This window comes from Microcaecilia unicolor, chromosome 8 (genome assembly GCF_901765095.1).
Source record: "Microcaecilia unicolor chromosome 8, aMicUni1.1, whole genome shotgun sequence".
Classification (NCBI taxonomy): domain Eukaryota; kingdom Metazoa; phylum Chordata; class Amphibia; order Gymnophiona; family Siphonopidae; genus Microcaecilia; species Microcaecilia unicolor.
The window spans coordinates 142,852,473-142,877,764 of NC_044038.1; the positions used below are offsets into that span (position 1 = coordinate 142,852,473).

The window sequence follows — 25,292 nt, forward strand, 5'->3', positions numbered from 1 at the left end:
CTTTCTGGTGGCAGTGAGGTAGATCTGGGAGTCATCAGCATAAAGGTGATACTGAAAATCATGGGTTGAAATCAGAGTACCAAGGGAAGATGTATAGATAGAAAAAAGAAGAGGTCCCAGGACAGATCCCTGAGATATTGGCTCAGGCAGCAGAATACCTTGAGCCATTCTTGGGAGTCACTCTTGCCATCCATGTCTAATGGCACAGAATAAGTTGCCTATGAAACACAAAGGATGAGATGCAGTCCACAACACTGTCAGTGAATGACCCAGTACCGAACAGCCACATAGGTGTAACAAAGACCAGCCTAGTGCATCCTGCATCAAACAGTGTAGCAACCAAAGAGATGAAGTGTACTGGTTATGTGCTGAAGCTGTTAGAGGCCTCCTGTGGCACTAAGTCCCTTGGTGCTGAGAACCGCAGAACAGGCATTGACCAGTCCTGGTGTTGGAGGCATATGATGCTTCATCAGGGTCTTCTTCTGCTGAAGGGTCGATCTCACAGGATAATTATGAGCAATGCTTGCTTTTCATCAAGTATTTCTCCCAGGATTTGCCACTTAGATATTCCAAGAAACTAGTGAAGCTAGTTGTGAAGTGGTTATATGACCAGTCATTATTGTTTTAAGAGGTCTTTGGAACTGGAAGCTCGTCACCAGTGCGTACAGCATATGGGGTACAGCATCTATGCAGTACCCCATATGCCCTATCCTAGACTATATGGGACAAACTTCTACTTGGGATTCTCCAGATTTCATCCTATTTCTCAATACAGAAAGTGAAGTTGCTTTTTTGTGTAGGTAGCAGGATAAATCAAACACCTATACCTACCCACCATCCCAGGCAGTTGATTTCTAAGCTCTGTCATAGACTGAGGAACTTGTGAGGCAGCGGCTGTGTGAGAACCCCTGCATGTGCTCAAAAAGACCTTCCAGGTTTTCTAACAGAGAATCTCAATAAGAGGCAGCAAGACTGAAAATTTTAAAATGAAATTTTAAACACTTTCATAAACAAATGTAATGCTATCTTTTTAAAAATAACTGTAATTGAAGCACATATTGCATCATGTACTGAACTATATGTATGTAAGCCACTTAGACACAAACTTTGATAGGCGGGATAGTAAATCTCTTAATGGGCACAGATGATTGCTCTCAGTTTGTTGAAGAATTGATTATAACTATTTACAGTAACATAGTAACATAGTAGATAAAGGCAGAAAAAGACCTGCACGGTCCACCCAGTCTGCCCAACAAGATAAACTCACATGTGCCATTTTTTGTGCATACCTTACCTTGATTTGTACCTGTCTTTTTCAGGGCACAGACCGTATAAGTCTGCCCAGCACTATCCCCACCTCCCAACCACCAGCCCTGCCTCCCACCGCCAGCTAAGCTTCTGTGGATCCCTTCCTTCTGAGGAGGATTCCTTTATGTTTATCCCACGCATTTTTGAATTCCGTATTTATGATTTATAATTTAACTATTTATAATTTGAAAGATATTAATCCGCAAATGAACCTTTTCCGGAGACGGGAAGGCAGTAGAACTAGAGGACATGAATTGAGGTTGAAGGGGGGCAGACTCAGGACTAATGTCAGGAAGTATTTTTTCATGGAGAGGGTGGTGGATATGTGGAATGCCCTCCCGCCGGGAGGTGGTGGAGAAGAAAACAGTAATGGAATTCAAACATGTGTGGGATAAACACAAAGGAATCCTGTTTAGAAGGAATGGTTCCATGGAATCTTAGCGGAGATTGGGTGGCGATACCGGTAATTGGAAACAAAACGGGAGCTGGGCAGACTTCTACAGTCTACGCCCTGATCGTGACTGAATAGATAAGGGATGGGCTAGAGTGTAAATTTAAGGGGCTTCAATGTTAGCTTCAGAACTTAGTCTAAGAACAGTACTGGACAGACTTCTACGGTCTGTACCCTGAGAAAGGCAAGGACAAATCAAACTCGGGTATACATATAAAGTATCACATACCATGTAAAATGAGTTTATCTTGTTGGGCAGACTGGATGGACCGTACAGGTCTTTATCTGCCGTCATTTAAACATAGTAACATAGTAGATGACGGCAGAAAAAGACCTGCACGGTCCACCCAGTCTGCCCAACAAGATAAACTCACGTGTCATTTTTTGTGTATACCTTACCTTGATTTGTACCTGTCTTTTTCAGGGCACAGACCATATAAGTCTGCCCAGCACTATCCCCACCTCCCAACCACCTGCCCCGCCTCCCACCACCGGCTCTGGCACAGACCGTATAAGTCTGCCCAGCACTATCCCCACCTCCGAACCACCAGCCCTGCCTCCCACAGCCAGCTAAGCTTCTGGGGATCCCTTCCTTCTAAGGAGGATTCCTTTATGTTTATCCCACGCATGTTTGAATTCCGTTACCGTTTTCCTCTCCACCACCTCCCGCAGGAGGGCATTCCAAGCATCCACCACTCTCTCCGTGAAAAAATACTTCCTGACATTTTTCTTAAGTCTGCCCCCATAGACATTTTTCTTAAGTCTATGTTACTATGTAAGTCAAGTACATTTTTAACAAGAATGGAAGGGGGGAAAACCCTTAAAAAAAAGAAAATCAGAACTGTGAGGATTATTGAAATCCTAGAATCTCATTTTAAAGTAAGTTTTCTCTCCCACCTCCCTTGCCCTAATAACCCCACTGACTGCTGGAGGCTGAGAGAGAGATTTTTAAAAATTTAAGAAATGAGTGCATTTCTAAAAATGCTGGGATTGTATTTTCAAAAAACTTTTTATGCCCCCATAATGGAAGAAATCATTTTAAATAGAATCTTATGCCATGGAATCCTATGCAACAATTATTCCCTACCTTTGAGCACATCTCATGCAGCGCGCTGCCAATGGCTTTAGCAGGGACATCGCAGCGAAAAACATGGCACTTTAGCATACAAGTGTCCTTATCATTGGCTACGAAGGCAAAATCCCTGAAAGCAAAACCACAAAAATCAGTGACGTTAAGCAAAGCACGGAAGAGAATGCGTTTTCAGGTTTGGATTCCCTAATGCTGCTAAAAATAAACAGTACTAAGGCCTATTTTTAATTCTTATTCAAAGAAAGCATTTTACCTGTCTCTGCACAGAGCAGCATGGAGGAAATAAACCAAGAAAAGCAGGAACAAGGTTAGTGATGCAAATTTTCATATCATTGTCAAAGATCCAATTTAAACTATTTGATTAGTTTGCTTGGATCTCTTCCATCATCTAGACTACAGCTTCTCAACTCAGTCCTCAAGGTGCACGTAGCCAGTTGAGTTTTCATGATCTCCACAATTAATAATGCATGAGATAAATTTGCATACACTTCCTCCTTGGTATGCAAATCTCTCTCATGTATGTTCATTGTGGATATCCTGAAAACCTGACTGGCTGGGTTTGCCTTGAGGACTGGGTTGAGAAGCAACTAATCTAGATTAAACCTAATTAATCATCACTTTATTTTCTTGCGATACACTATATGTAATATGAATCTAAATACAGAAATATTTCTGCATCTATTTTTTAAATGCAGAATAAAGACAACGCACTGCACACACAGGAGATTCAAAATGAATGAACCCTCATTCTAAGGACAACTTAAGTATGAATATTTGGCGATCAGTTAATTTCCATAGTCATTTATACTCAGTGTTCGGTACCTTAAAACTATGCAGAATAGTTAAGCATTCCACAGACATAACTTCCTTGTTTACTAAGCCACACTAGTGGCTGTCATGTGCTAATGCCAACATAGCTCATTCACTATGAATGGGCTGTATCGGCATTGCTGTGCTGCTTAGTAAATGAGGGATAGGTGTTTTTTTAATCTGAATACTGTACTAGCCTGCTCAAAATAAAGTTAAATAAGACCAGTTATTCACTTAAAAAAGCTAAAGATACCAGGTTTTACGACTACCTACTACTATCCTTTTGCCCCTTTCTATAAAGGGTTGCCAAAAGTTGCACACCAAAAATTGGTCGTGATCCTGAGTTGTGTGCACCAACACAATTGGTTAACGAGCAATTAGCAGTCAATAATTGGATGGGGTGGGCAACGATTAAAAATTTTAATCACAATTGATTGTGTGATTAAATGTTTTAATTGCATGATTAATCACGCTTAATCATGGCATGCATTTTGGGCACATGCTTTTCAATTTTTTTTTTTTAAAGTATTTTTATTCAGGAATAGGACATACACATTCAACACAGTACATGTAAAGTCATAACCGTTCCATACAGAGCTACAGATGCACGTCATTAGCTAGACAGCGTATAACAAGGCGTAGTCTATGCTGCATACAACCTACTTTAAAAATCAAATAATACACTCTTAGAACAAATGCTCAGCATGGCTGATATCCTGCACAACATATTATTCAATTAGGGATGGGCAACAAATAAAAAATGTAATCAAAATTAATTGTAGTATTAAAAATTTTAATCACATGAGTAATCACGCCTCTGGACTGCATGACTTGGTAATAGTAAATTGTCACGGTTCCAGCTGAGGCCCGCTCCCCGACGTACCCCTTAGCAGGGGTCAGGGAAGGCAGCAGCATTCTCGCCAGGGGGCCCATGGCCTTCTTCTATGGTGCAGCAGACCATCTGTGCAGCTGTTCCCATGCCAGGATACCTGCCTGATGGCTTCCCTGTGAGCAGCACCCATCCTTAAGTGCACGTGCCCACTGGAAATACTTTTAAAGGGCTCGCAGCAGGAAGAGTTCTAGATGCCGTCACTTGATGTTGCCCCTTGACATCACCCCACGTGCCTACTTCTGGGGCCTGAGCCCTCCCTACTTTGCCTTTGCAACACTGTTTGTGCTGCTTCTATTGGCTCAGCATTCCTGCCCTCAGTTCAAGCCTTTGTTCCTGTCTCCAGCCTGCCTCGGTGTTCCTGCCTGCAGTTCCTGTGTCCCTGCCCTCAGTCCAAACATTCATTCCTTTCTCTAGTCAGCTTCTGTGTTCCAGTCTTCAGTCCAGCCCTGCGTCCCAGTCTTCAACTTCTGTGTTCCAGTCTTCAAGTCCAGCCCTGCATTCCAGTCTTCAGCTTCTGTGTTCCAGTCTTCAGTCCAGCCCTACGTTCCAGTCTTCAACTTCAGTGTTGCTGTCTAGAGTGACTTGGCCACCGTCTGCTGGGACCCTCCTGACCTCCAGGTTGGGAACTCGGCGACAGCCCAAGGGCTCATCTTCCAAACCCATGATATAAATTCCCACTGCATGGAAAATTGTTAAACCTGCTGAATATGATGAAAAATTGCATATACATATTTCCTTCCCACAGCACATTGCTCCCTCTCCTCTCCAAACAGGTTCCTACCTTTCTCCTCTCTTGCTGCATCCTTCCCCTGTACACACACCCAAGTGTTTCCCCATCTGCTACCATATTTCCTCGATTCTAAGACACACCCTCATTTTGCAAAAGTGAAAAATACCGGTATGGTAAATAAATACTGCAAACAAACATATGCAGAAGGAAAAGCACATACACATTTATTTTCAGTTGTCAGTATGAAAAATATATTCTTTTTTGACACTTACAGAAACATGAACAGTATGGTACTATGAAAACCAAAATTAGTGTACCAGTTAGTGGTAAACAAATATAAGGTATGCAGAAAGAAAGCACAAACACATGTACTGTATTGCAATGTGTTTTTTCTAGCGAAAATGGTGCTGTTACTCAAATGCCAGGCCACCCTTCAGGAGTGGGGCGAGACCCATCCCACAATAGCCAGGCCCCCTGCAACCAGTCACAGAATCTATGACAAGGCAGAATTGGTATGTAGAGCCTGAGCTCTTTCATTAAAACTTGGGGACCACAGGTCAATTTTAGCAGACAACGGAAAAGGTGATGGTACTCAGTACCCCCAAGTATCCCCTCAAAAAAAGCCCTGCTGTATTGTCAATTACCTGTACCAGTATGACAAACACATCCTTATTTGACAGTTATGGTAACACTAGTAAAAAAGGCCCGTTTCTGTTTGAAAGGAAATGGGCGCTAGCAAGGTTTTCCTCTGAGTGTGTATGTTTGAGAGAGTGTATGTGAGAGTGACTGTGTGAGAGAGGCTTCTGTTCCTGCTGCTGTGCATTCCCCGTGTTGTGCTGATTCGCTGCTCCCTGTATCGTGGCTCCGCCCCTCTCCCTTCTACTGGCCAATCTGGTGTGGGTTGTGTGATGTCACTATTATCTACTCCAACATGATCCAGACCACCTCCAAGGGATCCACGGTTCCAGGCAGGCTCAGAATGTTGACGGTGAGAATTATTATATAGGATGAATAGTACCAGTTACGTATGGTACCATATGCCATACATAATTTTTGAAAAACAAAATTGACAGTATCTTAAATGGCAGATAAACCTATGCAGAAGGAAAAGCACAAACTTTTGAAAGATAAAAATTACAGTGCCAGTATTCAATTACAGCTTCATATTTGGTACTGTATATCCTTCTAATCACTATCATTAAGACCAGCCAATTCCTCACAAGCTGAGTCATTACTGTCAGAGCTTGATAAGTCATCACTATTGGAATCACAGTCTTCCCATATCAGATCATCTTCTGTACCATCAAGTGCATTTGTTATACAATACTTCTTTAAATGAATATTGCACTATATTTCTTGGAACTTTTTTTCCATACAGCGGTGTACTGAGGGCAGGGTGGTGGGGGTGGTCTGCCCCAGGTACACACTGCAGGGGGGTGCAGGGAGTAGCCGCGTGGCTGTCGGCTCCGCTGGTTCTGTGTTCCCTCTGATGTTACATCCTGTTCCGGGGCAGAAGGAGCAGGGAACTGGAAGAGCCAACAGCCGCGTGGCTGCTCCAGCACCCCAGGAGTAACAGCAATGCACTTGTGGGTGGTGTTTTGAGGTGATGCGCCGGGGGGACGACAATGCTGTACCCGGGGGGGGGGGGGAGAATGACGCTGCATATGGGGGGGGGTGCACAGCGGCGATCCGTGCTGGGTGGCAGCCAAGGAACACCACTGCAGCTGACACCCACTCTGTGATTTTTAAAGAAGGTGCTCTCTTGATGTTCCTGGAAGGCGTCAAAGGAAAGTTGTCAGAAAATAACTAGGTCTCATATTCTTCTCTTAAAAAGTCTTTAAATGGCTTGCTCACTGAAACATCAAGTAGCTGAAGCTGGCTTGTCATACAACTTGGAATAACTACCAAATCACAATTGTTTTCTTTCAGGCTCTACTTTATTCTTTCAGACAGGTGTCCTCTGAATGCGTCAACAACAAGCACACTATCCGCCTTATTTTCGAAAGTGATGGGCGCCCAGATTTCGACCCAATTGGGAGATGGGCGTCTTTCTCCCATGGGCGCCCAAATCGGTATAATCGAAAGCCAATTTTGGGCGTCTTCAACTGCAATCTTTCGCGGAAACGGGCAAAGTTGACGGGGGCATGTCGGAGGCATGGTGAAGGCGGGACTGGGGCATGGTTATCGTCCGATGAGAGATGGGCGCCCTCGGCCGATAATCGAAAAAAGAAAGGCGTTTTTACAGCGAATTTGGGTCATTTTTTTGAACCCTTTTTTTTCACGAACAAGTACCCTAAATGACCACATGACCACCGGAGGGAATCGGGGATAATCACCCCTGACTCCCCCAGTGGTCACTAACCCCCTCCCACCATAAAATAACAAACTTTAAGAACTTTTTTTTCCAGCCTATATGCCACCCTCAAATGCCATACCCAGCTCCATCACAGCAGTATGCAGGTCCCTGGAGCAGTTGTTAGTGGGTGCAGTGTACTTCAGGCAGGTGGACCCAGGCCCATCCCCCCCCTACCTGTTACACTTGTGCTGGTAAATGGGAGCCCTCCAAACCGCCCCCAAAACCCACTGTACCCACATGTAGGTGCCCCCCTTCAGCCATAAGGGCTATGATAATGGTGTAGAGTTGTGGGCAGTGGGTTTTTGGGGGGATTTGAGGGGCTCAGCACCCAAGGGGTGGGAGCTATGGACTTGGGAGGTATTTAGTTTGTTTTTTTTACTTTTTACAAGTGCCCCCTAGGGTGCCCGGTTGGTGTCCTGGCATGTGAGGGGGACCAGTGCACTACGAATCCTGGCCCCCCCCATGACCCAATGCCTTGGATTTTTTTCATTTTTGAGCTGGGTGCCTTCGGTTTCCATTATCGCTGGAAAACGAAACCGCCCAGCTCAAATCCGCACAAATCCGATGCATTTGCCCAGCACAAACCGTATTATCGAAAAAAAAGATGGACGCCCATTTTTTTTGAAAATACGGTCTGTTCCACCCCTTCACGTACCCGTTCTCGGACATAGACGCCCATGGAGATGGGCGTTCGCGTTCGATTATGCCCCTCCACATGGTTTATGAAGACCCTCTGGCCGTCTATTCCAGACAACATTCACCCAATCTTCCATCATTTCAAACGTCATTGAAGCATTTTTTTTTATGCACGTACAATTTCATCTGTTGGGAAAGTTTCATTTTTTGGAATGGGGTTTCCTGTTAAGAATCAAATAAGGAGGAAGCTTTTGGCCATCAGCTGTTATACATAACAGTGATACACAGTTTTTCGTATCCTGTAGTTTTTATTTTGACTTCTTTAAACCTCTCGGATTAATGGTATAATTACGCAGCATATCAAAAAACACAGGGGTTTCATCAGCATTACCTATTCGTATCTTTCTTTAGTTTGTAATTGAATAAGGTAACTCTGAAAGTGTGTGAGTTATTCTACGAAATCAACAGGAAAGTTTTGGCAGATTGTTTGTCATCTTAATGCAAATCCTTCACTAACCATACATTGATCACACCAACCTACTGAAGCTTTAAAATTGTTTATTTGAAGTGAATTTGTAGCTTCCATTGCCTTAAGGTGAATCATTTGGTGTGTGACTGGTAGACCTTTGGATTGTGCACCAGTTACAAACTGTAAACCTACTGCATCAATTTTGGGATGTTGTCCTTTTATTGGACCTGTCAGGCACTTTGTTGAAGCTTTACATTTTCGCCATCAGCAAATATTTGCTTCACCAATGTCAAATTTTTTCTCCGCAAGGCTATTCCCATTCTGTTCGGCATATAAAATTACCTTTCTTTCTATTACTGCGTCATAATGCACTCTTCTTGCAGACATTTTAAGGGTCTTTGAATACCTTGAGGCTTCTTTCTTTGATCACTGGTGATGCTTACCAGCAGTCTGGTACTTCAGGGTAACAGAATCCCCATCAGGCAGGTATGAAGCCAGGATTCACTTCTGGGGGGGCCTGGGGTGGGCAATGCTTTTCTCTCTACTCCATCCCTGTCCTCCTCATTAATATGGTACCTTTCTGGTAATTTTACTGCTGCTGGAGAGAATGCCCTGGGGTCTTCGAGTGGTTCAATCCCGGTGCTGCCACCATGGGAATGTGGGCAGCCTCTTTCCCAGCAGTCCATGCTGGCACTTCTCGAGCATGCTCAGTTCATATGCAAATTGAGCAACTGTGAGAAGTGCCGGTGTTGGCAGGCTGAGGAGCAAGCTGCCGACTTCTTTGCTGGGGCAGCACTGGATTTGGCTGCTTGAAGACCACATACTCCACAAAAGGCACGGCGAGACCAGAAAGGCATGGTGGGCAACAAAAAAAGAGTGGACAAGGGCTCTAAATCAGCCAGAAATGCAAGTGGCAGCATGATGGATGCGGAGAGTGTACCGCACAGACCAGAGAAACATAGGGCCATATTCTATATATAGGGCCTGAAAACTCCATGTGGAATAAATTTCCACCTACACGTATCCTGTAAGCAGTGCCTATATTTAGTTGATATCACAGAGCTTAAAACTATCCATTTACACCAAGGGAAATGTGGCATAAAAGCAGCGCGTAGATTTAGGCGCACATGGCCATATTCTATAAATGTGCATACATTTTGGAACGTCTTTAAAACACCCATTTCTGCACCTATAATCACACCCCTTTTTTGGCTGTGCACATGAGAATTTAGACGAACTGTGTTACAGAATACACTTAGCAAGTTGTGTGTGTAGATTCTAATTATTGCCAATTAGTGCTGATTATTGCTCATTAAGACCTGTTATCAATGCTGATTAGCTTGTTAAGCCAATTAAGTTACACATGCTGTCTATAGAATACACTTGGATTTCAGTGTGGAACACTAGGTACGATGTATAGAATCCGGGGGATAGTGGACAACAAAAAACGAGTTGACAAGACCAGGGTATCTGAGTCAGCCAGCAATGCACATGGCAGCATGACGGATGCTGAGAGTGTACTGCGCAGTTCTGTACCCTGCCAGCTCTTCAACAGATATAGTATGGTGCAGGTACTGGTTGTGGAAGGCACGTCCCCAAGGCCCCCGGTGGCTATGTGAATTAGACTGTGTGATTTCAATTTTTGGGACTCAAAGTTAAGATGCCATCAAATGTAAGCCGCACTTACTTTACACACATGTCAAAACCGGCAAAAAAGTGTGTCTTAGAATTGAGGAAATACAGTATTAAACCTGTTATCTTTTACATACAGATACCCATTTCTGTCCTCTACTGCTGCTGTTGTTGACTCCCCCCCCCCCCCAGCACACAGTTCTAGCATCCCCCCTCCCCCGCATTTATCTTAACATATATCTGGTTCTTCAAAGGGTCTCTGGCAGCTACTTGCAACTGACGTTGCTGCCTTCCCTCTGCTACATTATGACAAGGTAACAGCGGTTAGTATATCTGGGTTTAAAAAAGGTTTGGACAAATTTCTGGAGGAAAAGTCCATAGTCTGCTATTGAGACAGACATGGGGAAGCAACTGCTTGCCTGGGGATTTGTAGTATCGAATGTTGCCACAATTTGGTTTCTGCCAGGTACTTGTGACCTGGCTTGGCCACTGTTTGGAAAACAGGATAGTGGGCTAGATGGACCATTGGTCTGACACAGTATGGCTACTCTTATGTTCTTATGAATAGGCAGGAGAGAAAAAGAAATGCTGGACAACAGACAGTAGTTAAAAATGTTGATCATGATTAAAAAATGTAATCCTAATTCAAAATTTAACAAATTAATTGAATTAATATTGCACTAACGGGCCCTTTTAGAAAGGTGTGGCAAGCCCGTGGCACTACAGCTAGGCTACCACAGAAGCCTGCCCCCACCACACGCCATTTCTGGTGCTCCAATTTTTTTTTAGCATCGGGGCTGCCCGGTTACCGCTGGGTTAACACAGGAGCCCTTACCACCTCCTAAATAGGTGATGATAAGGGCTCCCCCAGGAAATGGGCACATAGCAAGTACTCATGTATGGTGGCTGATGCTCATAGAAAGCTGTATGTGCCATAGTTGGAATCTTAAAATGTATCCTATAATGGATAGTGACAGTGCTTAAAAAGAGGGGTAACATGGTCAAATTAATGAGCATTCCCTAACACTCTATCAGCTACATTTTGAACTGTCTGTAATATTGCTACTTGCGACTCCATTTGCAGAGTGCCAGATTCAACTCTGGTCACTTTGTTGTGCTGACTGGATGGACCATGCAGGTCTTTATCTGTCAACCATACGATCACTGGTTGTATATCAAGCATAATAAAATAATAAAATAAATAAATATGTAAGTACACTCGGAAATCTTATTTTACAGAAAACGTATGGGTCCATGGTTGGAACAGTCTTACAGTAGAGATGATGGGAACAAGGAAAGTATCTGAATCCCAGTAAGCATCGCACAAGCACATAGAATATGGAACAGCTGAGCAGATGTTGTGGATGGGCAGACTAGATAGGCTGTATGGTACTTCTCTGCCCTCATGTTCTGTCAGACTGACCTGATGAAGAGACCATAGCTCTTGTAAGCTAGTCACAAATGTACTAACTTAGTCCAATAAAAAGGTATCACCTATAACTTGTCTGACTCTTATTTCTACATGTCTGGAACAGAAAAGTGAGTGATGTTTTTTCCAAGAGCTGACCTCAGTTAAAGACAGTTAAGGCTTACTTATTCTAATGTGGTGAAAAGCAACCTGGAATTCATATTGTTGGTTTCCCTGTATGTTGCTAGAGTGCCTGGTTCTTTGCTTAGATGGAACTCACCTGCCATTGTTACAGCCAACACCCCACACACGAATGTTTATAACTGGTTGACAGTGTATCACACTGTGATCCAGGGGATCCACCAAACTCATTGTATCTTTCTTCAAAATCATCACCATTTTCTGACCCTAGGATGAGACATTTTAAAACGTGGTCATCGTCTCTCAACATCCACCAGTTCATCCTGATATTTTAAAATTCTTTTCGTCACTGTGGTCTCTGCTCTCCTCTCCCCCACCCTAAGATTTGTGCCCAGGAGGCACCGTTTTCTTTGCTAGCCTCAGGACTGGAGGGGCATCTCTTCTAAAGTACACCTACAGTGCCACCCATTGGCCAGCAGTGTTGGCAATGTACAAGCAGCCACCTTTTCACTGTGCCTGGGGTTGGGTGCACCACGTCCATTTATATCCAGACCTTCCCAGACCCATCAGACATAGGATCAGATCCTGGATAGCCCTTGTGCCATTGGTATATTCCCCAGCTTGGCCAGTCTGAGAGTTTCTGATGCTATAGGTTAACTCCCCTCTCCCAGCTGTGTATACCCCTTCCCCTGGGGCATTGCAAGGCCCTACTTTCTATAGTCAAGCATCTCCACTAATCTCTCCCCCTTCCCCAGGTGGTAGCCAGCATCTCAGTCTCCCCCAAGCTTTTAAACCTTGTGGTATCAAGTGATATATCGAGTTAATAAATCAAATCAAATCCCCCATTTCCACTTCCTACCCCCTACATTCAGCAATTTGTTTCCCTACCTCTTCCTCCACCTGGGACAAACTCACAAGTACTCAGCACCAGCACAGGACTTTTAAACACAGACTCATGTTCAAGCACTTCAGGTCCTGTTCCCAATCCCCCCCCCCCCCCCCATCCCCAAACCCAACACAGCTGTTTCTGTCAGCAAGAGGGCAGGACGTGGTAGCACTTGAGTGCAGGCCTCTGTTTAAAGGCCGCACACTGCTAGCAACTTTGGCCTGGGTCCAGGAACAGTAAGGCAGCAATGGTGGGGGCAGGGAAGAGGAGGAGATGCTGGACACAGGGCAGGGTTTATGGAAGGGGAGAGAAGATGCTGTGCTTCTGCCCCCCATATTCTGCTGCCCTAGGCAGGTATCTAATTCACCCAGTGGCAGGACCCACCCTGTTCTCCAGACAGGGGATAGGATCTTGGATAGCCCTTGCCTCACTGCTATATTCTGAGCCACTTCTCAGCTAGGTCTTCTAAGCCATCAGGGACATTTTTAGCCTGTTCTTGCAGGTGAAACTTATGTTGGATGAAGCAATATGGATATTCAAATGAAGTCCCCATGTGAACTTGCATGGTGCCTCCCTAACCCTGTCCCTGGAGCTGCTTCTTTTCCCTGCAAAGAAAACGAAGGGGGTCTTTTACAAAGGCACACTAGCGTTTTTAGCATGCACGAAATGCTAGAGATGCCTATAGGAATATATGGGTGTCTCTAGCGTTTAGCGCACGCATATTTAATACACATGCTAAAAACGCTAGCGCACCTTTGTAAAAGGGGCCCTTAAATGTGCTGTAAAAGGCAGGCTTACTTTCCCCATAGAGGGAGGGGGAAATCTCAGTGAGAAATGACCACTCTATCACTAGTTTGGGATGTCTTTAACACAGAAAAGGTTTAAAAAGGCAGACAGGTTTTTCTTCTCTCCATGCTGTGGGCTATTTGTATTATTACACCTTGGATAATGTATTAAATTTTAGTAGGTAAAGTTTCCTAAATTTTTTTCTTTGTAATTGAAAGGATATTATAAAATAAAATAAAACACAGAAGTGCAAACAGGATCCAGACTTCTATGGTCTGTGCCCTGAGAAAGGCAAGGACAAGTCAAACTTAGGTATACATATAAAGTATCACATACCATGTAAAATGAGTTTATCTTGTTGGGCAGACTGGATGGACCGTACAGGTCTTTATCTGCCGTCATTTACTATGTTACTATCCTGCTTATTTTCGAAGGAGAAGGCTGGCCATATTCCGACACAAATCGGAAGATGGCCGGCCTTCTCCTACGGCCTCTGTCGATAATGGAAAAAAGAAGGCCGGCTCTGACGAGCATTTGACCAACTTTACTTGGTCCTTTTTTGTTCACGACCAAGCCTCAAAAATGTGCCCTAAATGACCAGATGACCACTAGAGGGAATCATTGCTATGATACTAATGCTTGTCTACAATACAGCTCACCATATACAGTGGTGGAAATAAGTATTTGATCCCTTGCTGATTTTGTAAGTTTGCCCACTGACAAAGACATGAGCAGCCCATAATTGAAGGGTAGGTTATTGGTAACAGTGAGAGATAGCACATCACAAATTAAATCCGGAAAATCACATTGTGGAAAGTATATGAATTTATTTGCATTCTGCAGAGGGAAATAAGTATTTGATCCCCCACCAACCAGTAAGAGATCTGGCCCCTACAGACCAGGTAGATGCTCCAAATCAACTCGTTACCTGCATGACAGACAGCTGTCGGCAATGGTCACCTGTATGAAAGACACCTGTCCACAGACTCAGTGAATCAGTCAGACTCTAACCTCTACAAAATGGCCAAGAGCAAGGAGCTGTCTAAGGATGTCAGGGACAAGATCATACACCTGCACAAGGCTGGAATGGGCTACAAAACCATCAGTAAGACGCTGGGCGAGAAGGAGACAACTGTTGGTGCCATAGTAAGAAAATGGAAGAAGTACAAAATGACTGTCAATCGACAAAGATCTGGGGCTCCACGCAAAATCTCACCTCGTGGGGTATCCTTGATCATGAGGAAGGTTAGAAATCAGCCTACAACTACAAGGGGGGAACTTGTCAATGATCTCAAGGCAGCTGGGACCACTGTCACCACGAAAACCATTGGTAACACATTACGACATAACGGATTGCAATCCTGCAGTGCCCGCAAGGTCCCCCTGCTCCGGAAGGCACATGTGACGGCCCGTCTGAAGTTTGCCAGTGAACACCTGGATGATGCCGAGAGGTGATTGGGAGAAGGTGCTGTGGTCAGATGAGACAAAAATTGAGCTCTTTGGCATGAACTCAACTCGCCGTGTTTGGAGGAAGAGAAATGCTGCCTATGACCCAAAGAACACCGTCCCCACTGTCAAGCATGGAGGTGGAAATGTTATGTTTTGGGGGTGTTTCTCTGCTAAGGGCACAGGACTACTTCACCGCATCAATGGGAGAATGGATGGGGCCATGTACCGTACAATTCTGAGTGACAACCTCCTTCCCTCCGCCAGGGCCTTAAAAATGGGTCGTGGCTGGGTCTTCCAGCACGACAATGACCCAAAACATACAGCCAAGGCAACAAAGGAGTGGCTCAGGAAGAAGCACATTAGGGTCATGGAGTGGCCTAGCCAGTCACCAGACCTTAATCCCATTGAAAACTTATGGAGGGAGCTGAAGCTGCGAGTTGCCAAGCGACAGCCCAGAACTCTTAATGATTTAGAGATGATCTGCAAAGAGGAGTGGACCAAAATTCTTCCTGACATGTGTGCAAACCTCATCATCAACTACAGAAGACGTCTGACCGCTGTGCTTGCCAACAAGGGTTTTGCCACCAAGTATTAGGTCTTGTTTGCCAGAGGGATTAAATACTTATTTCCCTCTGCAGAATGCAAATAAATTCATATACTTTCCACAATGTGATTTTCCGGATTTAATTTGTGATGTGCTATCTCTCACTGTTACCAATAACCTACCCTTCAATTATGGGCTGCTCATGTCTTTGTCAGTGGGCAAACTTACAAAATCAGCAAGGGATCAAATACTTATTTCCACCACTGTAGCTGACAGGCCAAATGCAGATATATAGATGGGGAGAAGATGCATTAGCCAGTTAACACATATTAAGCATAATGTGCTGGCTGGCTAATGCTTCCACACCCTCTCTCTGCCCATGCCATGCAATGTTATTTGAATGTTCTATTTACTACTACTACTTTTCTCCCTAGCAGTTTTCTCCTACTCCTGATAGCCTCCAATTTAATCTGAATTGGCTGTCAGTGGTGTAGCCATGGGTGGATCCTGGTGGATCGAGGTCCCCCCAAAATTGGTGGTCCCTTTAGTGTGGCTGGCAGAGATCTCTAAGTCCCGCCAGCTGAAGACCTCCTCCCAACCAGAACACTTGCAACCTGGGCAACCAGAGCCATCACTGCTACCTCCCCCCCCCCCCCAAATAAAACAGTGCAAGGGCCAGTGGTAGCAGTGGCTCAGGGACACTGCTGTCAGCTGCCCAGGGTGAAAGTGTTCTGGTTGGGAGGAAATCTTTGGCTGAAGGAGCTTGGAGTCCCTGCCAGCTCAGGTATTTTGATTTTTTAGTTTCAGGGGAGAGGGCGGAAATAAAATTTTGTGTCAACTCACTTTGGGTTTAGGCTCACCTTAAATCAGCTGTCTGGCTACAACACTGTAGCATCTATTGGGCAATATGCCATGATCCTTTATCCTCCACAGCCCCCAGGGGCTATGAAGTCTGTATCAGCATCCCTAGCCCTGACTGATCTGGGGAGCAGAAGACCTAACTTTTGGAATCAAACTCGGGGCCTATGCATAGTAGTGCACAGTGCTGACATCAGGCCAGCAATGCAGAGCGCAGATCCCCTCAGTTCAGCTCATGTTTACAGAAATCTTTAATATCACATGCTAGTCTGAATGTCTAACAGAACAGCTCACCTCCCCTGAGGCTCCTGCAGGGTCTCTACTGTCACATTTACTGTGGGACAGCTGTTGGATACAGTTGTTTACGGTGATGCTGCTTTTTCCAGGAGCTAAGTCTTCCTCGGGGATCTCTACCCATCCCAGAGAGCGCACAGCAAAGCACTAAAAGTAAAGACAGAGAATGAAATCACGTCATCTTTCTGCAGCCAGCATTCAGTCTTTTGCACTAAAATTCATCTCATAAACACAATGTGTATTTTGAACATTCATTTGGAAATTACAGAAAAGTTACAACTTTCATGGCTAAAAAAATGGAATTAGAAAGATTCAATGTAATGTGTTACCAGCGTTTTTACTAATTCTAAGTGTAAATATGGTAGGACCTTTCTCCTTTCTATGATGTACAACAAACTCTCTTTCCTTCCTAACTGCATATGTGAGCAGGTATTGGTAAATGTTGTACAGAAGTGGAAAGGTTGGAGACTTGGAGTCTGTCAGAACAATTAATTATGTGTCTAGTATGCAGTCATGGCTGTTCAGTAGTTTCTGCTATATAAATCCCAGAACAGTGAATAGTTATGGCCCTTCCTCCTTACTTCAGCATAAGTTATAGATGGGGTTTGGCTGCTCAAGACTTGATTTTAATTTTCATATAGTTTGAGAGAGACATCTGTACAGAATAACTCAATCCTCTTTCACCTGCCCACTCTCCCTCCTCAAATGCTTTCCTTTCATTCCCACCATGCAGTTATTTTTCACCTACTTCTCCCCCTCCCAACATCACATGATCCTCTTTTACCTGCAGCCTAGGGGTGTAGCCACAGGTGGGTCCTGGCAGGCCTGGGCCTGTCCACTTTCAGCTCAGGCCTACCCCTACCACCCAAACTACTCATTGGTCCACCCAAAATTTACCATTTGGCTATGCCACTGCTGCAACAGCCTCATGGGTTTCTGTCTCCCCCACATACACACTGGTACATTGTCTCTCTCTCTATCATCTCCCCCATAAGTATCTCTCTCCATTGTTCTTCCAACTTCCCACTTCCCTTTCCTAGCAGCCATCTTCTCCCTCCCACCAGTGTGAGCAGAGCATTATTTCTTAACTGCCTCTGCTACCTCCTCCTCCTATGGCTTCTCTGATGTCTGGACATGAGAGACTCTGGAGCACTACATATTAAAACATTAGACTGTAGCTGGTGAGAGGAAGCCAGAGGTGGTATGAGGAGCCTACTGTCCTTCTGCCAGCAGAAGGGGGGGGGGGGGCGCCTTAGAGAGCTTGAATCTCCCAGATGGAAACAAATTTCAGGGTACCTCACAGTTCTGTTATTCCATTTCACAAGATTTCTTTCCTAAAAGGAATAAGCATTCATTTTCTAGTTCTTTACTATTTTAAAATAATAATTTCTTTGGATTTATGGGAAGTTAAATATCCAGTATGATGTTTATAATAGTGAGAATGCTTTTCAGAGCTGTGGAAACCTTGATAGACTTAGAGGGGCATAATCGAACGGGGCACCCAAGTTTTCCTGAGGGCGAAGGGCGGGGAAACCCGTATTATCACAACAAGATGGGCGTCCATCTTTTGTTTCTATAATACGGTCGGGGATGCCCATATCTCAACATGTAGGTCGTCCTTAGAGATGGTCATCCCTAGACTTGGTCGTTTCTGATTTTCGGCAATAATGGAAACCGAGGACGCCCATCTCAGAAACGACCAAATCCAAGCCCTTTGGTCATGGGAGGAGCCAGCATTCATAGTGCACTGGTCCCCCTGACATGCCAGGACACCAACCGAGCACTGCAGTGGACTTCAGAAATTGCTCCAAGGTGCATAGCTCCCTTACCTTCGGTTCTGAGCCCCCCCAAAACCCACTCCCCACAACTGTACAACACTACCATAGCCCTAAGTGGTGAAGAGGGGCACCTACAAGTGGGTACAGTGGGTTTGTGGTGGGTTTTGAAGGGCTCACATTTACCACCACAAGTGTAACAGGTAGGGGGGGGGGATGGGCCTGGGTCCGCCTGACTTAAGTGCACTGCAGTACCCACTAAAACTGCTCCAGGGACCTGCATACTGCTGTCAGGGAGTTGGGTATGACATTTGAGGCTGGCATAGAGGCTGGCAAAAAATATTTTTAAAATTTTTTGTTTAGGGTGGGAGGGGGTTAGTGACCACTGGGGGAGTAAGGGGAGGTCATCCCCGATTCCCTCTGGTGGTCATCTGGTCAGTTTGGGCACCTTTTTGAGGCTTGGTCGCAAGAAAAAATGGACCAAGTAAAGTCAGCCAAATGCTCGTCAGGGACGTCCTTCTTTTTTCCATTATCGGCCGAGGACGCCCATGTGTTAAGCACGCCCAAGTCCCGCCTTCACTATGCTTCCAACACGCCCCCAGGAACTTTGGTCGTCCCCACGACGGAAAGCAGTTGAGGACGCCTAAAATCGGCTTTCGATTATGCCAATTTGGGCGACCCTGAGAGAAGGACGCCCATCTCCCGATTTGTGTCGAAAGATTGGCGTCCTTCTCTTTTGAAAATAAGCCTGTTAAGATTCAGAATCTTCACCTACAAATATCAGCTCCAACACATTATGACTCTATTTGGAAGCAAATATTCTCCCTATTGACCCCTATGTCTTGAGTACAGTTACTTAGATTTCATTATTATAGAGTGCATTTTCAAAACAGTGTTTCCATAGACACAGAATAAATCCCAGTAATCAAATCAAATCAGTGTCCACTATGTAACATGAGATGCTTTTGGTCATTACAGCCTCTTCTTTAAATAAAGAACTTCCTTGGTAAAGCTATCAGTTCTGATACCTTGGAACCTGGTTCGTTATTGCTCTGAAACAATTCCTCATCAGGCCAAGGTAGTGAATTCCTGTGATACAAACAGAGAGAGACATGTGAGAAGCACAAGACTCGTGTCTTTAATGTCTTACATTGCCCTGAGCAGCAGTCCTACCCTTATCAGGAGCTTCTATTGTACACAGGAAAGGTCATTTACCAAACAAATTCTGGTGCTTTACAAAACTGCCCACCTGGTATATAAGTAAAATTAGAGGGTGACCAAAACAGTTTTTTTCAGTTTTGGCTGAAATCAAATCTGCAGCCAAAATTTGCCACTCAATCTCGGCTGAAACAGAAGACAAAACTGAAAATGCCCCACTTCCAAACCATAGCAACCTCTGCTCCCTGCTCCCCCTCCCCCAAATAATAACACACCCACCCCTAGGCCCCCCCCCCCCCAGCATATTTTAGAGTCCCTGGTAGTCTGGTGGCTAGTCAGGGCAGGAATAATCCCCAGTCACTCCTGCCCATGCTGTCTCTGCCATTAAAATGGCAGCCACAAACTCCAGCAGCAGTCTTGCAGCAGCCATTTTGAGATTGGAGTTGGTATGAGCAGGAGTGACTAGTGATCGTTCCTGCCCCACATAGCTACAGAGACCCTAAGATAGGCCCGGGGGGGCCTACAAGTGGGTCCAGGGTGGGGGAGTGCTCCAGTTCAGTGGGGGGGGGGGAAGAGTGAGGAAAGTGTCTGGCCCATGCCTGATGGAGGACAGGACGGGCAAGAGTGCTGAGAACTAGTGGAAGCACTATGAGTACCCAGCACAGAGTTTCGGTTTCCGGTGTAAATGCACTGGCATTTTCTCTCAAAAGTGAAACAAAGTCAAATTCAGATTTCTGGCTGGTTTCAGCACCAAGACCAAACCCTAAATTTGGTTGCCCTCTAGGTAAATGTATGCAGACAGCCAGGGTTGGAATTGGGAATAGGCAGCACAGGCAACTGCCTAGGGTGTCAAATACCCCGGTCAGAGAAGAGACTGCTTCCACTTACTTTAAGACTGTGCATGTGATGCTTCAAATTGGCACCACACGGACATCATAGCCTTCCTCTGCTTTTCTTCTGGTTCTCCAGTCTTTGGGATCTCTGACACCCCTCTCTGCTGACTGATTTTGCCTGTGGGCACCAAAATCATAACCGGCCCTGTATACAGCTGGCACATGTATGCACTGTTATCAGCAGCATGCACAGGAGTTCCCTGGAGCAAGGGTTTGCACTCATGCACAAAATTCAAAGGAATGTACTTCATTTCTCATAGAAAAACTATGGTCCCCTTTTACAAAGCCATGCTAGTGGCTGCTAGTGCGGTAATGCTGGCACTGTGTTGGAATTGCCACATAGCAGCTGCTAGTGCAACTTTGTAAAAGGGGGGGGGGGGTATGTGCATCAGGTGTAAAGGTGTTTGCACGTGTTTTGGGATCATTTTCAAAGAAAAAGTGCATGTGTACTTTTGCTTTGAAAATGTGGCAATGTCTGCATTACAGAAAATACCTGCATTCTTTTCTCTAATGCAGACAGTTATTAAATCACTTCCAGAATGCCTCGGGTTGTATTGTTTCTGTTTTATTGCAGGGCCAGAGGTTTAACATGTCATCTTCTACTAGTGTCATTGACTTCCCTGGAGCTGAAGCATAGGCGGTCGGTGGCCCAACTGTTTAGGGAGGCTAAAGGGGGCAGGGACAGGGGTAGTGCCGGGGTGGGGCTTACATCCATAATAATCTGACAACACACAGAAAAAAAAATAAGTACAAGTAAAATAGTCACAAGTAATACCTTTTATTACATTTAGATATTAGATACGTATCATATGTCAAAGAATAAAGTGGTTGCTCAAATTGTCTGAGAGCTTGGTGGCTGAACAGTATAGTTAGAAGGAAAGTACATTTCTACAGAATAGGCAGCCAAAACCTTTGGATAACACAAAAGCACCAGTGCCAAGGGCCAATTTCCAGAGTGCAGATACCAAGTGTCCCATCCCAAATGTGAAAAGTACCACCCTAATTAGTGAGATTGAAGGTTACCAAGGTGAGTTTTCTTGCAGTGTATTTGGTGTATAAATTTGTCATAGTGGAGAAGAGACTGAGTCCCAATGAAGGGCTAATGGTTATTGACTAGTAATGCTTCTATGTGCATGTAAAAATTAATTTATATATCATAAATGAGATATTATATTTTAAATTCAATTATTTCAAGCACTTACCAACACTAAATCACATACACATCTATGGAACAATTCAACATCAGATCCTCCAAAATATTCTAAAACCATGTCTGATGTTATGACAAACTAAAATTAAAGTATTGATGTCACCTCAGTAAGGCCAACACACAATCCCTCAACTGCAAAACACTATGCACAAACTTGTGCAAAAACACACTCAGAACCTTACTGTACCATAACAGCACTAACTCCGAGGACTCAAAGAGCAACAACATTATGCATGAAAAGGCAGCACTGTAAATATCACACTGGGCAAACCCTTATACACCAATATACCACCAATATGGAAAATACAGACCGTCAACAATATGAAACAAGGGATCATAATATCACAATCCCTCATGTACAGCACAAAACAACCTTTTAGGGTAAACAGTGTTCACAATGAGTTCCTTTTATTAACGACCAGATAGAGATAAGAGTTTTCAGTTTTGGCACAGTATAAGTCATCACAAAAACAAAATATAAGAAAACCAATGGACTGCATTAGGGGCTTATAGCCTATTTAGTTATTGTTTAAATAAAAGAGAACTGCATGAAACAAAATATTTATATTTATTTTGACTTATAAAACCACTTATGAGGATCTCCTCTTTCTTTCCCTTCCACCCCTTGATTAAAGGATCTCCTGTCCATCTCCATCTGCCATGCATCATTTCTTCTCTCTCTGCCCCATGTCTTGCCCCCCCCCCCATCCAGCATTGTCTTCCTTCCCCTATTCCATCATTACTCTCATCCAACATTGCCCCTGTACCTCCCCATCTCTCCTCCCTCCATCATCCAGCATCACCCCTTTGTCTCTCCTCCATCACCAGTCACCATCCGACATTGCACGCTCTCTCTCTCTCTCTCTCTCTCTCTCTCTCCACCATTCTCTCTCTCCCCCATTCCATCATCCCACCTCTTTCTTTCCTCTGTTCCCCACCTCCAGCATCACCCCATCTCTCTCTTTTTCCTCCCCACCACCTGGACACTCATTCTGTCATGGGCACCTCCGCCTTTGAGCTTCCCCATCCTGCAGTCTACCTGCTCACTCCTTTGCTTACCCGCTTGCTCGATCCGCTGCCTCTGCTCTCTCCCTGGCTCAGTGACTGAAAATAAAGAGAGACTACATGCAAGGTTCTACAACTGTGAATACTGCTGTTGGCTCTCCCGGTCCCGCCCCCTACAATATAACTTCCTGTTTGGGGAAGACCGACAGAGGCAGCAGTGGGGGGCAGAGCTCTATAGCCCCACAGGTGCTTTCTCTTTATTTAAGGTCACTGAGTCAGGAAGATAGCGAGTCAGACAGGCGGGGTAAGCAAAGAAGTGAGCGGGTGGGCAGCAGGGAGAGGAAGATTACAATTTTTCTTTTCTTGTTCCTGTCCCAAATTCGAGGAGGCAGTGACCTGGCATGGCAAGTGAGCAAATACAGGCAGGGAGGAGACAGGGTAAAGTTACTGTTGGGCTGAATTTAGGAGGCCTTTTCGGAACCCACAACCTGAGATTGATCTCTGACGTGCAACGTGGGTGACTGCTTTACAGCCTGTCTGGCTCTCCTTCCTATTCTATATAGCAATGTACTTCCTTTTCTTTTATTTTCTTCTCTCACTTTTACTATATTTTTTCCATGGTTAACTGCTCTGAAAGTCTTTCTTATGGGCGGTATATCACTATTAAATACTATTCTCCATAACTAACAAAGAGCTCCTTTTACAAAGCCACAGTACTGATTCTTGGTGCAGCAAATACGACAAAGCTCATTCAATCCCGATGGGCTTTGTCACATTTGCTATATGGGAATCACTACTGCAGCTTTGTAAAAGGAGCCCAAAGTGCAATCCAATTCTGCTTAACAGATTTTTCTTTTAAAAAAAGTTACCTGACTAGATAATGCTATCCAAAGCATCACAGATTTGTACAAAATGGTAAGTGAGCAATTTAGGGTCCCTGCAGATTTAGCCCTGGCCCCCCCTGATTTCACCCCCGCCCCCCCCATACACACTGCCAACTCTCCCCCTCAACATTCGAACCCCCCCCCCTCCTGTTGCCGCCAACACTCCCCTGCCGCCACCATCAAGTACCTTTGCTGGCAGGGGGTCCTCTTCAGCGCCGGTCTCCGGCTTGTTGCTGATCTGGATTCTATTTCTGTGAGTCCTGATGTCCTGCATGTAGGAACGTGCAGGACGTCAGGACTCACAGAAACAGAATCCATATCAGCGAATGCGCCGGACTCGGAGACCGGCACTGAAGGGTACTTCAGCTGGCACCAGGGGGAGATCAAAAGTGGCGGTGGGAGGTCAGAAGTGGCGGGGGGTTGGCGGCGCCAGAGAGGGCTAAAATGTGCCCCTTCACCTTGGGCTCTGGACCCCAATCCCGCCAAAGTTTGGCTACGCCCCTGCTTACAAGTGCATTCACTCTGCAGCTCCTCAGTACCTCTCCACTCTTATCTTTCCCTATACTCTTCCCCAGGAACTCCATTCATTGGGTAAATCTCTCTTATCTGTACCCTTCTTAATCACTGTCAACTCCAAACTCTGTTCCATTTATCTTGCTGCACTTCCTGAATCAGTACGTGGAGCTCCTGCACTGGCCATCTTCAAATCAAGGCTAAAAGCCCACCTTTTTGATGCTGCTTTTAACTCCTAATCCCTATTCACTTGTACAGTATCCATGTCTGTTTTATCATTCCCACCTTAAGTAATTCCCTTATCCCTTATTTGTCCTGTTTGTCTGTCCTGATTAGATTGTAAGCTCTTTCAAGCAAGGGCTGTGTCTTCGTGTTCAAGTGTACAGCGCTGCTTACGTCTAGTAGTGCTATAGAAATGATAAGTAGTAGTAGTAGTAAATAGAACATTCAAATAACATTGCTATGATACTAATGCTTGTCTACAATACAGCTCACCATATAGCTGACAGGCCAAATGCAGATATATAGATGGGGTCAAGATGCATTAGCCAGTTAACACATTTTAAGCATAACGTGCTGGCTGGCTAATGCTTCCACACCCTCTCTCTGCCCATGCCATGTCCCCTCAGAGAAAAATTCTGAAAAATGCAATAATGCACAGTTTAAAGCGTGGTAACAGGCAAACTACCGGACAACCCCTTAACGCACTTGTGCTGTGTGTTAAAGAGTCCTTTTACTAAGATGCACTAGTTACTAATGCATGCCTAACACAGCTTAAAATGGGACCTGTGGGACGTGCTGAGGCATCTTGCAGTAACTGCCAAATTGGCCCATGCTAACCGTGCGTTAAAAAATATTTATAATTTCTTTTAGGAGGTGTGCCAGGGAGCAGAGAGTGGGCATTCCTGTGCTAATCAGTGCAGTTACATTACCGCACACTAACTGGTTAGCGCAGGAATACCGTATGATCCCTTACTGGAGTACAAAATGGGTGGCTGTAAATTCTCACCTGATAAAATTTTCTAACAGCAACATTAGCGCATGGCCATTAATAAAAAAAAAAAGAAAATCATCCATTTTATAGCTGCGGTAAAAATGGCCTTAGAGCCTGGGT

General features: G+C 44.8%; 1 protein-coding gene across 1 annotated transcript in view; it reads right to left on the minus strand.

The window, feature by feature from the left end:
* Nucleotides 1-25,292, minus strand: part of APBB3 (amyloid beta precursor protein binding family B member 3) — a 94,297-nt gene that overhangs the window by 49,903 nt on the left and 19,102 nt on the right. The window contains exons 4-8 of the mRNA XM_030212923.1: nucleotides 19,544-19,604; nucleotides 16,741-16,887; nucleotides 12,063-12,190; nucleotides 3,103-3,108; nucleotides 2,847-2,961 (exon numbers count right to left, since the gene is read on the minus strand). Of these exons, the coding sequence (XP_030068783.1) occupies nucleotides 2,847-2,961; nucleotides 3,103-3,108; nucleotides 12,063-12,190; nucleotides 16,741-16,887; nucleotides 19,544-19,604 (457 nt within the window). The remainder of the gene's footprint in view (nucleotides 1-2,846; nucleotides 2,962-3,102; nucleotides 3,109-12,062; nucleotides 12,191-16,740; nucleotides 16,888-19,543; nucleotides 19,605-25,292) is intronic.